The sequence below is a fragment of the Rhinopithecus bieti genome, unplaced genomic scaffold (genome assembly GCF_001698545.2).
Source record: "Rhinopithecus bieti isolate Rb0 unplaced genomic scaffold, ASM169854v2 scaffold_13029, whole genome shotgun sequence".
Classification (NCBI taxonomy): domain Eukaryota; kingdom Metazoa; phylum Chordata; class Mammalia; order Primates; family Cercopithecidae; genus Rhinopithecus; species Rhinopithecus bieti.
The window spans coordinates 1,492,816-1,507,565 of record NW_016807982.1 but is presented as its reverse complement, the minus strand read 5'-3'; the positions used below and the strand labels follow the sequence as shown (position 1 = coordinate 1,507,565).

Here is a 14,750-nt window from a genome sequence, read left to right as displayed (position 1 = left end):
CAGTTAGCATTTGTTGAATGAATGAATGAATGAATGAATGAGTGAATGAATATTAATACAAATTCTGTCTCTTCCATAAAGCCCTTCCTACCTATGTGCTATCACTGTGCCTTGAGCATCCCCGTCATAACTATTCTGTGTTGCCATTGCTGGCTTGCCTGCCCACTTCTCTCAGAAGAACTTGAGGGCAGAGAGGAAATCAAGCTTTTCACATTGTAGTGCTGGCCCTACCCAGTATTTGGCCCACAGTAGGTGCTCAGTTAATGGGTGTAGGAGGGAAACTTTCATAAGCACCCACTCTGGGAAAGTAGGTGTATTTCTTACATTTCTGCACTCATACAAACTTAGAAGTTAGCAGTGAGAAATGCTATGAGTTGGCTCATGATTGTCTTGACCTTGTAAAGAACATTAATAAGAACAGTTCAGAACTGCTAAACAAGATCACTTTTATCTCTAGCCCAGATGGCTCCTATAGATCTGTTAATCTGAGCTCACCATTGGAGGCCTCACAGACATACCCACTTCTACGTGTCCAAAACTGAACTCCTGGTTGCCCTCCATACCACAAGGAGCTCCCTTCCTGGGTTTTCTGCCTCAAGAAATAGCACCTTTCATCCATCCAGATGTTTATACCAGCAACATGGGATTTTATACCTCCTAGTTGCTGATTCCTGGAGATTCTCCTTCCTGAATATCTCTCAAATAAATCCTTTCCCACCCTCCACATGACCTTAGCTTGATCTCATCCAGCCTCACCTGGACTTTGGTGATTTTGGTGATACCAAGAGCATCTGATGTGCTTCCCTGACTCAGACCTCCTTTATACCCTAGCCAGTGTTCTTTCTAAAATGCAAGTTTAATCATATTTCTTCACTGCCTTTGATCCTTAAGATGAAATGGAAGGAAAAAGGAGAACCTTGCATTAGCATCTACCATATGTCAGTCACTGGCTAATACTAGTTACTGTCACATTAACTATCTAATTCAGTTATCATAACAGAGAAGCAAACTGAGGCTTAAAAAAATAAATTTCCCAAAGTTATGCAGGTGGCTGGGAAATTGTGGAGCCTAAATTCAAATCTAGACCTTTCTTACCCTAAAATCCATTTCCTTTCCAATGCACTCCCCTGTCTCCAAATCTTTTTGGCTCGGTGCTCTCTGCCTTGTGACTTCTCCTACATGCCATTACTATCTTATATTATTCCTCTTTTTTACCCTGTGGTGAGCCATCTAGAGCTGTTTATCTTAGACATGCCTTGCACATTCATATTTCTCTGCTTATGACCATTTAGTTCCTTCTTCCCTGAAATGTCCTTCCCTTTCTTCTCTACCTAGTGAACTCCTACTCATTCATCAAAACCCAGCTCTAATGACACTTCCTCTGTTAAGGCTTCTCAGGTGGACTCATCCAAACAAAGTCATTTGCTGCTTTATCTATATCCACAAACTGTGAATTGTACTCTTGGGAGACAGAAGGATGTATTGCAGGTAAAGCCCATGGTGAGTGCTAGGGGCTTGAAAACCAGACTACTCATGTGAGCCTCTTGTCTCTGTGCCCACAGCTGATGATGCCTGTGGTGGGACCCTGCGGGGCCAGAGTGGCATCATCACCAGCCCCCACTTCCCCTCGGAGTACCATAACAATGCCGACTGCACATGGACCATCCTGGCTGAGCTGGGAGACACCATCGCCCTGGTCTTTATTGACTTCCAGCTGGAGGATGGTTACGACTTTCTGGAAGTCACTGGGACGGAAGGCTCCTCCCTCTGGTAAGCACAACATCCCCTTCATTTCCTACCCTATTCTCTGCAACTGTGAATTACTAGGATGCTTACAGTCTCCTCAGTGCCTGGACCCACAGCCAGAGGCCTCTTAGCCTCTTCCGTATACCTACTGTTACAGTCCTTTCATCTCATCCTAATGAAAAAGCACTACATATTTTTAGAGCTGGGATAATTTTTATAGTGATTTCAATATCTGATTTGAAACATGTTCTTGCTGAAGAATTTTATGATGGGTCTTGGTTGAATAACTTGCATTAACACTAAAAATGTTCTGGTCTCAGGATGTGGACAGGGTCTAGTAAAATGATTTGAAATATTGTTCCATTTCTGGAAGACATATGCATAGCATCCAAAAAGGGACTAGAACCATAAGTGACCATTGCTGACACAAGAACATTTTTAGTCTTAATTCTTCCCACTCCAAGGGTCCTGAGACATCAGAAAGGCGTTATGTCTCAGTGTCTGAAGGGCTAAAAAGTGCAGGCTCTTCTGTAGTGTGCTCCGTGGAGAGTCTTGGTTGTTGATGGGTTAGGGAGGATGTGAGTTATTGAAGATTTACAGACATCGTGTCTTGTCTCCCAGACTTGGGCTCGCAGGATGTGCTCAAACTGAGCATGGCTTAAGGAAGTATCTGGCTTCCTGTTTGGGTGACAAGCATCACAAGTGGTATTGTGGCATTTGGAACACTCTCTTGTATTCTCATTGTGGCTGTGTTATCAGGAGGACTTTTGTTAGCACATCAGGAGCCAATAGGAGGATGTGTCCAGGTGTACTTCAGACAAGGATGGGGCATCATTGGAGCCTTAGTTGCTGCATGGTGTCAGCTGAAGGTGGGGATTCCACTTCCTGGCGCCAGGTGGGCGTCGCAGCGTTGGCTCCCAGGGGGCGCCTTGGTGGGAATAGCAGTTCTGGTGGAGGCCCTGGGTGCGGGGCTGGGCCAGGCCAGATCTGGTGGGCCACACTCCAGGAGTGGATGGAGGGAGGGGATAGGAGTGGGAGGAGGTGTCACTGAGGATTCTGAGCAGAGCAGAAAGTGGGTGTCTGCAAGAGTCAGAGAAGACAGAGATGTGGCAGTCAGTGGGAGCAGGGAGGAGGAAGACAGGAGGGAGAGGAGGAAAGGAGGGGAATGAGGCACATTTATTGCACACCTTCCCTGTGCCGGGTTTCATGGTGGTAGGAACACCAGTTGAGTGAGATGTGGTTTTTTAAGGAGCTCATTGTCTATTAGGTAAGAAAATCAGACAAACCATGGTAGGAGTCAAGTGTGACTGTTAAATATTTAAGAGGGATAAAGGGGGAATGGATTCTTCCCAAATATAGGCTCAGATTTGGGAACTAGTGTAACCAGAAAACTCAAGTTTCCTGGTGCAGTGGAAGGTGAGCCGACATGGGAGTCAAAAGACCCTGGTGTCACTGCTAGCTTATCACAGGAAACTGGCCAGGTCATTTCCTACCCTGGTCAGAGGGCTGAGAGAAGCACAGGTGAATGAGGACAACCTGCTCTGTGGGGGGTGACAGTCTATAAACTAGTCCAAGAGTAAAAGCTGGTGATTTTATGCTAGGAGTTGGGTTGAAGGTTTAGGTGAGTCTTTACTCAACTGGAATCCTGATGACCTGCCCAGTGTGAAGACCCTTGGACCTCTGCCTCTTTTTGTAAAATACCTGTTTACTGATTGTAAATGTAATGCATATGCTCCTTGTAGAAAACATGGAAAATCGACAAAGGTATGGAAAAATTAAAATTATTAAAATTTTGACGTACTCCTCTTTGACCTTTTTTCTTGGCCTAGGTCAAGCTAGCTGGCTATTTATATGTATTTTAATATTACCAAATTAGGATCGAAAAATATCTGTAGTTATATATTTTTAGCTAATCATTGTGTCATGACATTTTTTCCTGTACCATCACAGATGCCTCCAAAATATACCAGGTCTGATAGTAATATCATTTGTTAACCCTTTATTGCCAATATGTGCCAGACAGGTTATAAGTTCTTTAGAGCTGTAATTTCATTTCATCTTTATAAAAATTCTATGAATAGGTAGCATAGTTTTCCTCCTTTTACAGAAGAGGAAAATGAGGCCCAGAGAGTTTATACTACCTGCTTGAGATCACACTGGTGAGTAAGGAGCAGAGCTGGGATTCAATCCTAGGTTAGTTTGATACTAAAGCCTGTCTTCCAAGCCATGACAGCATACTATTATGCTATTAACATGTGATATCTGTCATGGGTTTTCCGGGCTATGTAGCATTCCCTTGTAAGTCTGTAGCATAGTTTACTCATCAAACCTCTTGTTAGGTGGTTCCCAGGTTTTCACTTCTATAAACAGGTGCCAAGATGAATATCCTTGCCAGTTCCCTCTCTTCCAGTCCCAAGGCCTTTTCGACTCACTTGTTCATCCACGGGCCAAATGGTCTCCTATAGCTTCTGCCCTCCAGGTGTGAGTCTACACATTGTCCAAACTTTTGGAGTGAAACGAATCTGAAAGAGTTCCTTTTCCTATTAAGTCACTCAGTGGGGAAGGAATTAAGCGGAGGAAATTGTTAGGGGAGTCATTCAGAACTCTTTGCTATAAGATTAAATTATAATTATTTATAGGGTTAGTGTCACCACTGCCAGGCAGGATGCATTTGTTGTTCTAATTTATACTTGCGTAGCAATTATGGATAAACAAACTTGGAGGCTCAGGACGTATGTGTGGGAAGAATCAGCTCTCTCCCTTGCCCCTCTCCTTTATGGATCCCTGGATTCCTGTAAAAGTTTGATGCTGCTGGTTTATGAATATACTGCTTTTGTAAGCATACATTAAGATTTCAGGCTGTTCTCTTGCATTCTGTGCCAAGGCATATAAAAACAACAAATCCTGTTAGCAAAGATGGATTTGGACAACTGGGCACCCCCTTCACCTATCAAGAAGACAGGAATTCCTTTGAGAGAAAAAACATCCACTACCTCCGTTACCAGATAACAGGTTCCCACTGATTCAGAAGGGCGAGTGGCATGCAATCTCCCTGACTCAATTTCCCACTCTTCTCCTCCCCCTAAATGGGATAGCAACAGGAGAGTTTAAATTAGGGCTTCTGGACTAGTAGAATTTCCAAACAATTGGCGAAACATGGGATTGGTCATTTTTTATTTTGCCAAGTAAGGATGTTAGAAGTAAACCTGCCAACTCCTCAGAATATTATTCATAAAACAAAGGACAATTCAAAGCCAAAACTGTGGCAGGAAGTAATCAATTGGAAGTGTTGTGCTGACATCATGAAAGATAAGGTGGGGGGAGCACACATAAATAACAGTGTGTGCCCATCACCGGAGTGTCCAACAGTATATATGCAGCGATCAGTGGACCAATTCTCCCTGTTTTGCTGGTCCTGGACCAGCCTTTGGGGATCCAACAATACGTGTTTTGAACAGGAAAAAGCTGTTACTATGGTGAGCACTGGACCCTGTAGCTCTGACATGTTGAGAGATTCGCTAGTATTTTAGACTTAACTCCCCCTAAAAGTTAATTGCATTTTTGTATGTGTGACCATGAGCAAAAGCTGGGCTTGGACTGACTGAGGATTACAACCCACAAAGAAGAATGGGTATTATACCCTGACTACACATACATGTTTGCAACCCTCACCCCAACACACACACAAACACACACACACACTGCCAAATCATCTCTGACACATACCTTTCCAAGTCACTGCCAAATTCACATCACCAAGTCATCCCCTGCCCTCAGACCACCTTAAGCACATGTACACACCTGCCCCTCCTTACACACAGTTCCATTTCCAGTTCAATATAGGAGCCAGATTTTCTCTCACTGACCCTGCTGGAGGGTAGAGGTGGTGGGTCTTCCTTCTCTGCTCTGCTCTGACCCAGTCACTTGGCTCTGACCATCATGGAGCTCCATTCCTTTCCATCACGTTCTAAGGAAACACTCTCACCTTTGCTAAGCTTCCTCCTGAGGCCCCAGGACTTTTTTGAAGGACTGGGACTGGCAATACAGAAGACCCTTTTAACAATATGGGGATGTAGGTCCCTGGAGGGTATCGGGATCACGTTATACTGAGTACAAGTTGTCACCAGCACATCACAGAACTGGCTTCTCCGTTGGTGGAGAAAATCAGCAAAGTGAAGACCCCTGAGAAGCCACTAGATCCAGAATCTGTCTCCTCCTTCCTCTGCCTCATACCCAACGCTCTCCATCTGAGTCTCTCCAGAACCCTCCCCAGACTAAAAGAAAGGAGGGAAAGCCAGACATCCTCTCCTAGAATATGGGAGAGGAAGTTTGTGCAGTTTCTCTGGAATTAGATATCGAGACTGCACCATGGCATCGAACTGGGAAGGGGGCAGGCTTGGAAGTCGGCAGATAGACTTGGTCTCAAAACCAGCTACCTCTCAGTAGTTGTGTCATCTTAGGATATTTACCAGCTTTTCTGAGTCTGTTTCTGCATCTGAAAAATGGGTCTCAGTATACCAACCTACAAAAGCATCTTGAGAGTGCAAAATGTGGCAACTGCTGCCTGGCTCACCATAGGTACAATACTCCTGGGATGAGGCTTTGAGAAGAAAAAAGTAAGATGAGGCAACCGCAGCAATTCATAGCCTTGTTGACCTCATTTTTGGTGGTCCCACTGAAGTCAACATATGAGCTTTCCAGCCCAGTGGCATCTCACCAGCAGAAAGGCACAGCCTGGCTGGCCTGGCTCTATCTAGCTTCCAGGGGAATTGCCTGGAAACTCAAAGAAGGTTAATGTGAGGAGAATCTCTGGGTGAGACTGGAGGATGTCCTTGCAAAAGTCAGAAGAGGGGACAGTGATTTCGTTGGAACTATCTTCCCAGAGCTGCACTTGGCAAGCATGTTATGGGTAGCATCACTTCTGTGCCTAGATCTAGCCCCAGACTGGCCAGTTAGCTGCTTTGTTAGAAAAGCAGAAGAGGGCCAGATGCTGTAATCCCAACACTTTGGGAGGCTGAGGTGGGTGGATCACTTGAGTCTAGGAGTTCAAGATGAGCCTGGGCAACATGCAGAAACCCGTCTCTACAAAAAATACAAAAATTAGGTGGATGTGGTGGCACACACCTGTAGTAGCTGCTACACAGGAGGCTGAGGTGGGAGAATCACCTGAGCCCTGGAGGTAGAGGCTGCAGTGAGCTGAGATTGTGCCACTGTACTCCACCCCAGGAGACAGAGTAAGACTCTGTCAAGAAAGAAAGAAGGAAAGGAAAGGAGAGGAGAGGAGAGGGGATGAGAGGAGAGGGGAGGGGAGGGGATTCTACCAATGCAGCTACCACTAATCGCTCTGTGCAGGACTAGGAAAGCAGAGGCACTCCACAGTGAGTCAGGCACAGCCCCTGCACTGGGGTGCTCACAGAGTAGGGGGATGGGGACCGTAAGTATGGAGAAGGCATTCAGGAGACAACTACCAGAGACAAGAGGGGTATCTCTTCCTGGCCCCCCTCGATCTCTCTGGACCATGTGATTGGAGGGTTCTACTGGGGGGCCTTCTTCTTTCCTTCTTTCCTCTGCCCCTCCCCAAGGGGCAATTTCTTCCTACAACAGGGGAGGTAAGCAGGCAGAATCTGACCTGTACTCAGAATTGAAGCCACCCTTGTCTTGGGGGCCAGTGGAAGTGCCAGCCTCAGGAATGTTTGTGGGGTGTGTATGGTTTGGGGGACATCCAAAGCTCCTTCCCACCCGTGGGATTTCTGTGTAGATCCTGGAACAAACCTCTGCCCCTCCAATTTCCTTGGCTGTGACTCTGTGGGTCAGTTTCGGCCAGTGGTTCCCAGCCTCTCTTCCTCGCCCTGGCCACTGTACATTGATTTTCCTTTATATCTGTTTCGCTCTGATCACCCTGAATGGGCTCTGCCTGCCTGTTCTCTATGTCCCCGCACTCCCAGGCCCAGTCCCCACAGACTTTTGTGCCAACAAACTCCACCAAACATTCAAAGTAGGAAAAGAGAGGAGAGCACTGTCCTGGGGCAGGAGACCAAGGCCTCAAGGCAGAGGCTGCACTTGAGACAGGTCGAGAAGGATGCATACCATTTTAATATAGGAGATGAGGTATTGGGAAGGGCATTCTTCTAGGGCTTCTGCCTAGTCTTCCTGGCCAAAGTGTGGGAGTTCCTTGATCCCTGGGAGGCAGTCCAAGAAGAAATAGTCCCAAAAATTCTCTAAGGAAGATGTTCTCCACCATGCACCCACCCCAGGGCTCTGGCATCTACCTTTGAGCCTAGGCATCTCCCTCCACCTGCAGAGGAATAGAATGCCTGCTCTATCTGTCTGGACTTCCCAGATCCTGGCCCTGTGGCCACTGGGTAGACTTTGGCTGTTTTTGGAAAGAGAATTTCCCTGGAAACCAGGCTCAACCTACTCTGTAGGTCCAGCAACTAACCCTTTTGAGTTTCATCATTAAATTTCTTTAATTTCATCCCTCCTTTTCATGTCCTTAGAGCTTTGATGGATTTGCTTCACTTCATTCCCTTCATTCGTTTGCTTTTGTTTTTGTACGTGGCAATACAAAAACTCTTGTCTATTCTGCAGACGTTCACTTTGAAAATTTTGCTAGCAACACTCTTTCTCCTCTTGAACGATCTTGCTTTAGTTATTAGGCATTTTACACATGGAAGTTGAGCCAACTAGAACCATTTGATCTCAGCGACTTTTAACTAGATATTTCATTCAAGAGCCTTTAAATCCAGATATAGTTAGAATGAGAATTACACGCCAATGGAGATTTGTTAATAATAACTATCCACTTATTTATTTATTCACATATACTTTATCAAACCATTGGTTTAGCTCATTCACGTTCTTTGTTACTTTTCCCCTATTTATTTTCTGTAATCATTTATTGAGACTCTTCTATGAACGAGGCTCTCCTAGGTGCCAGAGGGACAAAGCCACAGTCTGGGTTCCTAAGGAGTTATTTATTCCTTCCACAAATGTTTATGTAATAGCCAAGCATCATGCTGGACCCTGAAGCTCACAATTGGGGCAAAGAGGCAGAATATAATTAAATGCTTTGCAATATCATGTGTTAGGTGCTTTTCTAAGAGGTATAAAGAAGTTCCCCTAGGAAATAAGGAGAAATGTAATGGCCAGGATTCTTTGGGTTTAAGAAATAGAAACTCACCTCCAGCTAACTCAAGCTACAAAGGGAATGTGCTGGCCTCTGTAACTGAAAAGTCCAGAACTTGACTTCAGGCGGCGCTGGACCGAGGCATGCAAATCATGTTTCTCCCCCTCCCAAGGCTTTGCTCTCTTGTGTGTTAGTTTCATTCGCAGGCAGGCTTTCCCAAGAGATGGCAAAGGTGACCACCCTCAGCTCCCTATAACCTACCTGTCTTGGCAATCCCAGCAGAAAGGGAGCATATCTTTCCTAATGGGTCCTACAAAAGCCCTCAGATAAACCTTGGTGGACCAGCCTGAGTCATGTACCCACCCCTCAACACCAGTGTAGCCAAGGGATGTCTTCATTGATCTCAGATCATGTGACTGTCTGCCCTTCCCAAAAACTCAGGCTGGGAGTGGCAGCCCTGGCAAAACCAAAACTAAGACTGTCCTTCAAACAAGTCATCAGCCTTCCTGTAAGAGGGTGGTGATTCTGGAAGGGCTCAGAAAAATTAGTCCCACAGGATGATTTTTGATTTGAACTGAGGGGTAAGATTTTGCCATTGGCATGGAGCCAAAAAGAGCCCTGGTGTGTTTGGGGCACTGCAAGTCAGGTGCAGGAGCAAGGGAGAAAGAGCAGAACACGAGACCCGAAATGAACACAGGAGGAGCATGGACCAGGAGCAAGAACCCTGCCCCTTGTTCATAAGCCAGAGAGGATTCCATAAGCTATGGAAAGCTATTAAGAGACTTTAAGCAGGGAAATAAAATAATCATTCTGAATTTTAAGTGAGTTAAACAAGAAGGCCCAGAAATCAGCTGTAAAACTTTTTGTGTAACTCCGCAGGCAAAAGAATCCAGCCTTGAACTGAGGCAGCTGTGAAGGGGTAGAGAGGAGGAGGGGCTGATGATTACCAAGTTTCTGGCTGAATGACTGTGGTGGGGCCATGTACTGAACAGAGGAACGCAGGAGCAGAAGTGGGCTGGGGTGGAGTGGGGAATGGCGATGCCCATTGGTCTCTCCAGCACAAAATGAGCACTAATAGGGGAGTCAAGGCTGCAAGAAGGAAGAAGATGAGGCTGGACGTGCAGGGACACAGCTGCCCTTGGTAACTAATTCACAGTCATTGGGATAAGACTGGTGAGGGTGGTCAGATGAAATCAACAGCTACACCTGAAAACTTGGTGTTCAGTACCCTGGCAGACCATGAGCAGTCATCTTCACAGTGAGCACCAGCATCATCTTTCATAGGGAAAATCTCCTTCATTATGGTCACTGTCTTCTCACCGTTTCATCTTCATTACCAGCATCTCTCTACCATCATTCAGTCATTCAAACAAGCTACTCAGGCCCTTCTCCTGCTTGACATTGAGCTTGGCACTGGGAATGCAATGGTGGAGAAGACAAGGCCTCTGCCTTTGTGGAACTTACGGTCTATTTGGGGGAGACTGAAGTTAGTAAAATATTCAAACATAAATGTAAAACGTATGACACATGTCATAAAGGAAATGAACAGGTTGGAGAATAACAGCAGTAGGGACCCTCTTCTGAATCTGACCTCTCTGAGGAGGGTAGGATTTAAGCTGAGACCTGACTTTTGAGGAGTCACAGGGAAGAACTCAGGCAGCAGCCTTCCAGGCAGAGGGAACTGCATATGTAAAGACTTATCATTTCTGTGTCCTATTTGCTCCTGAACTTCGTCCGTGGAAGCAGCATAGATCTGGTACCTGTCCTCCGAGATTTCCTCTTTGGATGTCAGGAGCAAGGCAGAGTCAAGGTCTCAAGCTAGCGGAGACACTCAGAAAACAGCTCAGATGGTGCATGACTAAGGATGCTGAACCCATGTTGGCTGAGCTGGTAAGCAAATAAGGCCCATTCTAACCGAGCCTCAGACCTCCTGCCTTCCTGTGGGCTTGTGACGCCCTTGCTTCTCTCTCCTTTCTTGACACATCGCAACTCTTTAAGTCACAGTAACTGTCCTTTTTTGATGGAGCCCATGAAATTGCATCTGCTGTATCCATCAGGAGCCAGGCCATAAATAACCAGCCCTTTAAAATCTCATCTCCCGTATATCTTGGATACAAGCTCTGCAGCAGAGCAGTAGGAAAAGATCAGTGCCTTAGCATGCTGCTGGCACAAATGTGTCCGGAGGGGTGAAGGCCAAGGCTCCAGCACTCTCTATGGAGTATCAGTGTGACTTCCTTGCTTCCACTAGTGAGAACTTGCTCTCAAAAAGAGAACAAAAGCCACAGCTGGGAGGAGCAGGAAGTGAGCCGGTGTTGTCACAGTGGGCACAGCGGCTCTGCTAAAGCTTGTGACTTGGCAAAGTTCTGTGCATGGGAAGCTGAGGTCGGGCAGCTGGCCTGCCCCCCACGGGTCTGACTGCATGCAACAGGTTTGTACTAAGTGCCTCGTCTGTGAGGAGGCCTGTGCCAGGACTGCGAAGGGCACCAGACAACAAGCTGCTGTCCTCGACCTCTCTTGAGGAGCTGCCAGATGCCTGATGGTGCCGCTAAGAGAGATGGAAGGAGTTGTTCCGGGCCTTCCAGAGCCCCTCGTTCTGGCAAGACCTGTCTTCTGGAATGACGTTGGTTCATTCTGAATGTTCAAGACCCCCTCCTGGTCTCTGTTTTCATGTTTGGCCACGAATGTTTGTTCCACTCACTCACTCTCAGCTTAACCTACGCGGCATTTCACGTTGGTTTACCTCTCTCCTGCTATTGCAGCCACTTCCCAGGTTCCCAAGACTGAGTTAAGTCTTTGGTTCTATCCCTTAGTCTGTTATTTTTTTTTCTTTTCTTTCTTTCTCTTTTTGTTTTTTTTTTTCTTTGTTTGTTTGTTTGTTTGTTTTTGAGATGGAGTCTTGCTCTGTCACCCAGGCTGGAGTGCAATGGCATGATCTCGGCTCACTTCAACCTCTGCCTCCCGGGTTCAAGTGATACTCCTGTCTCAGCCTCCCAAGTAGCTAGGACTACAGGCACGTGCCACCATGCCCAGCTAATTTTTGTATTTTTAGTAGAGACGGGGTTTAGTAGAGACCATATTGGTCAGGCTGGTCTTGAACTCCTGCCCTCAGGTGAGCCACCACGCCAGCCCAGTCTGTACTTCTTTTCATCCTAGTTTCTCTTTATCCAGTGGCTGATGAGTGACATCCATAGACTCACCAGAGAGGCAGGATTCACACAGAAAACTAGCAATGACAGTCCGATGAAATGGCAAAATCACCATTTCACATATGGCGAAACTTCAACAGTTCAAATTCACATATGGTGGATCTCAACAGTTTGGGTCATTTGGGGAGGGAGAGGGCAAAGTTTCTTTGAACAAAATGAGGTGGCTTCATGGAGGAGGTAGATCTCTAGCATCCCTGGGAATTTCTCACCCAAGCTTCTTGAAGAGTGGTCTACACTGGCTACCTTCAAGTCTTCTCTCCCCTTTCATTCCTTACCTACTTCACTCCCACTCTTCAACCCTCCAGCCTCCCCCTGAAATTATTCACATTAAGATAATCATCAAAGGGCCGGGCACGCTGACTCATGCCTGTAATCCCAGCACTTTGGGAGACTGAGGCGGGCAGATCACGAGGTCAGAAGATCGAGACCTTCCTGGCTAACACAGTGAAACCCCGTCTCTACTGAAAATACAAAAAAAAAAAAAAAAATCAGCCAGACGTGCTGGTAGGTGCCTGTAGTCCCAGCTACTCAGGAGGCTGAGGCAGGAGAATGGGGCAAACCCGGGAGGCGGAGCTTGCAGTGAGCCGAGATCACGCCACTACACTCCAGCCTGGGCGACAGAACGAGACTCTGTCTCAAAAAAAAAGGTAATCATCAAATAACCATCCCCACCCCTACCCCATTCCAAAGAGTACCATTTCCAATTACCAACGCCAGAAGGCGTTTTTCAGGTCTCACCTTCTGGACATTTCTGCATTACTTTACACTGTCAGTCATTTTCTCCCCTGGGGGCTCTGCTTTCTCCTTGCCTTCATGCCACTCTTTCTGATTCTTCTTGGATATTGTGGCCATTCCTTCTGTGTCTCCTTTGATGTTCATTCCTTCTTGCTGTGCTGCTCTGCTCACTCCACGCATCTCCCAGGGTAGTCTTACCTGCTCTCAAAGTTTCAGATACCACCTATTTCCTCCCAAATATGGCTCCCTAGCCCAGCCTACCCAGTGAGCCAGTCAACTGTAGAGCCAGCTACCTGATGGACATCTCCACTTTGGTGGACCACCAATATCTCCAACTTAAGTTGTCTCAACTTTGCTCATAATTGACCCACAAAATCATCAGTCTGTGTCCTCTCTTAATTTATGGTACCATTCCCTACCTAGTTATCCAGAAATCTGGGAATATCCCTATTTAATCCCTCTCTCTCACTAGCCACATTCAATTGATTGCTAAGTTCTCCCAATATGCCATATTTTTCCATCCTTTCTACCACTTCCTGAATTCAGCCCATCATGTTTTCTTTGTTGAGGGAGGTAATAGGCTCCTTAGTGATCTCCCAGCATCTTGGCACTGTCCAAGTCATTCTCTTCACTCCTACCAGAATGGCTTGATTAAAATGCAGATCTGACATGCTAAGCCCCAGGCAAAAGCTTTCAATCATCTTCTGTTGTCTACAGAATAAAATTCAATCCCTTGATAGGGCACACAAGGCCCATCTGGATCTAACCCTTGCCGAAAGTAATTGCCCCAGCCTCACATCTTGCCACTTCCTTCTTTAAATTTCATTAACCATTAAACTCAGTGGTATAATATCACAAAGATTTCTTTCTTGCTCATGTTACACATTTGTGATGAGCCAATGGGAGTGGCTCTGATCCACATCGTCACACATGTGGGTACTCAGTGTGGGGGGGGTTGCACCATATTCTTTTTTTTTTTTTTGTAATTATACTTTAAGTTCTAGGGTACATGTGCATAACATGCAGGTTTGTTACATATGTATACTTGTGCCATGTTGGTGTGCTGCACCCATGAACTCGTCATTTACATCACGTATAACTCCCAATGCAATCCCTCCCCCCCCCATAATAGGCCCTGATGTGTCATGTTCCCCTTCCCAAGATCAAGTGATCTCATTGTTCAGTTTCCACCTCTGAGTGAGAACATGTGGTGTTTGGTTTTCTGTTCTTGCGATAGTTTGCTGAGGGTGATGGTTTCCAGCTGCATCCATGTCCCTACAAAGGACACAAACTCATCCGTTTTTATGGTTGCATAGTATTCCATGGTGTATATGTGCCACATTTTCTTAATCCAGTCTGTGACTGATGGACATTTGGGTTGATTCCAAGTCTTTGCTATTGTGAATAGTGCCGCAATGAACATACGTATGCATGTGTCTTTATAGCAGCATGATTTATAATCCTTTGGGTATATACCCAGTAATGGGATGGCTGGGTCATATGGTATCTCTAGTTCTAGATCCTTGAGGAATCGCCATACTGTTTTCCATAATGGTTGAACTGGTTTACAGTCCCACCAACAGTGTAAAAGTGTTCCTGTTTCTCCACATCCTCTCCAGCACCTGTTGTTTCCTGACTTCTTAATGATTGCCATTCTAACTGGTGTGAGATGGTATCTTATTGTGGTTTTGATTTGCATTTCTCTGATGGCCAGTGATGATGAGCATTTTTCCATGTATCTGTTGGCTGTATGCATGTCTTCTTTTGAGAAATGTCTGTTCATATCCTTTGCCCACTTTTTGATGGGGTTGTTTGTTTTTTTCTTGTAAATTTGTTTGAGTTCTTTGTAGGTTCTGGATATTAGCCCTTTGTCAGATGAGTAGATTGCAAAAATTTTCTCCCATTCTGTAGGTTGCCTGTTCACTCTGATGGTAGTT

General features: G+C 45.8%; 1 protein-coding gene across 1 annotated transcript in view; it reads left to right on the top strand.

The window, feature by feature from the left end:
- CSMD2 (CUB and Sushi multiple domains 2) overlaps positions 1-14,750 on the top strand; it is a gene marked incomplete at its 3' end in the record, with an annotated part of 670,449 nt that overhangs the window by 269,318 nt on the left and 386,381 nt on the right. Inside the window, 1 exon segment of the mRNA XM_017884421.1 lies at positions 1,563-1,770. Coding sequence (XP_017739910.1) covers positions 1,563-1,770 — 208 coding nt within the window.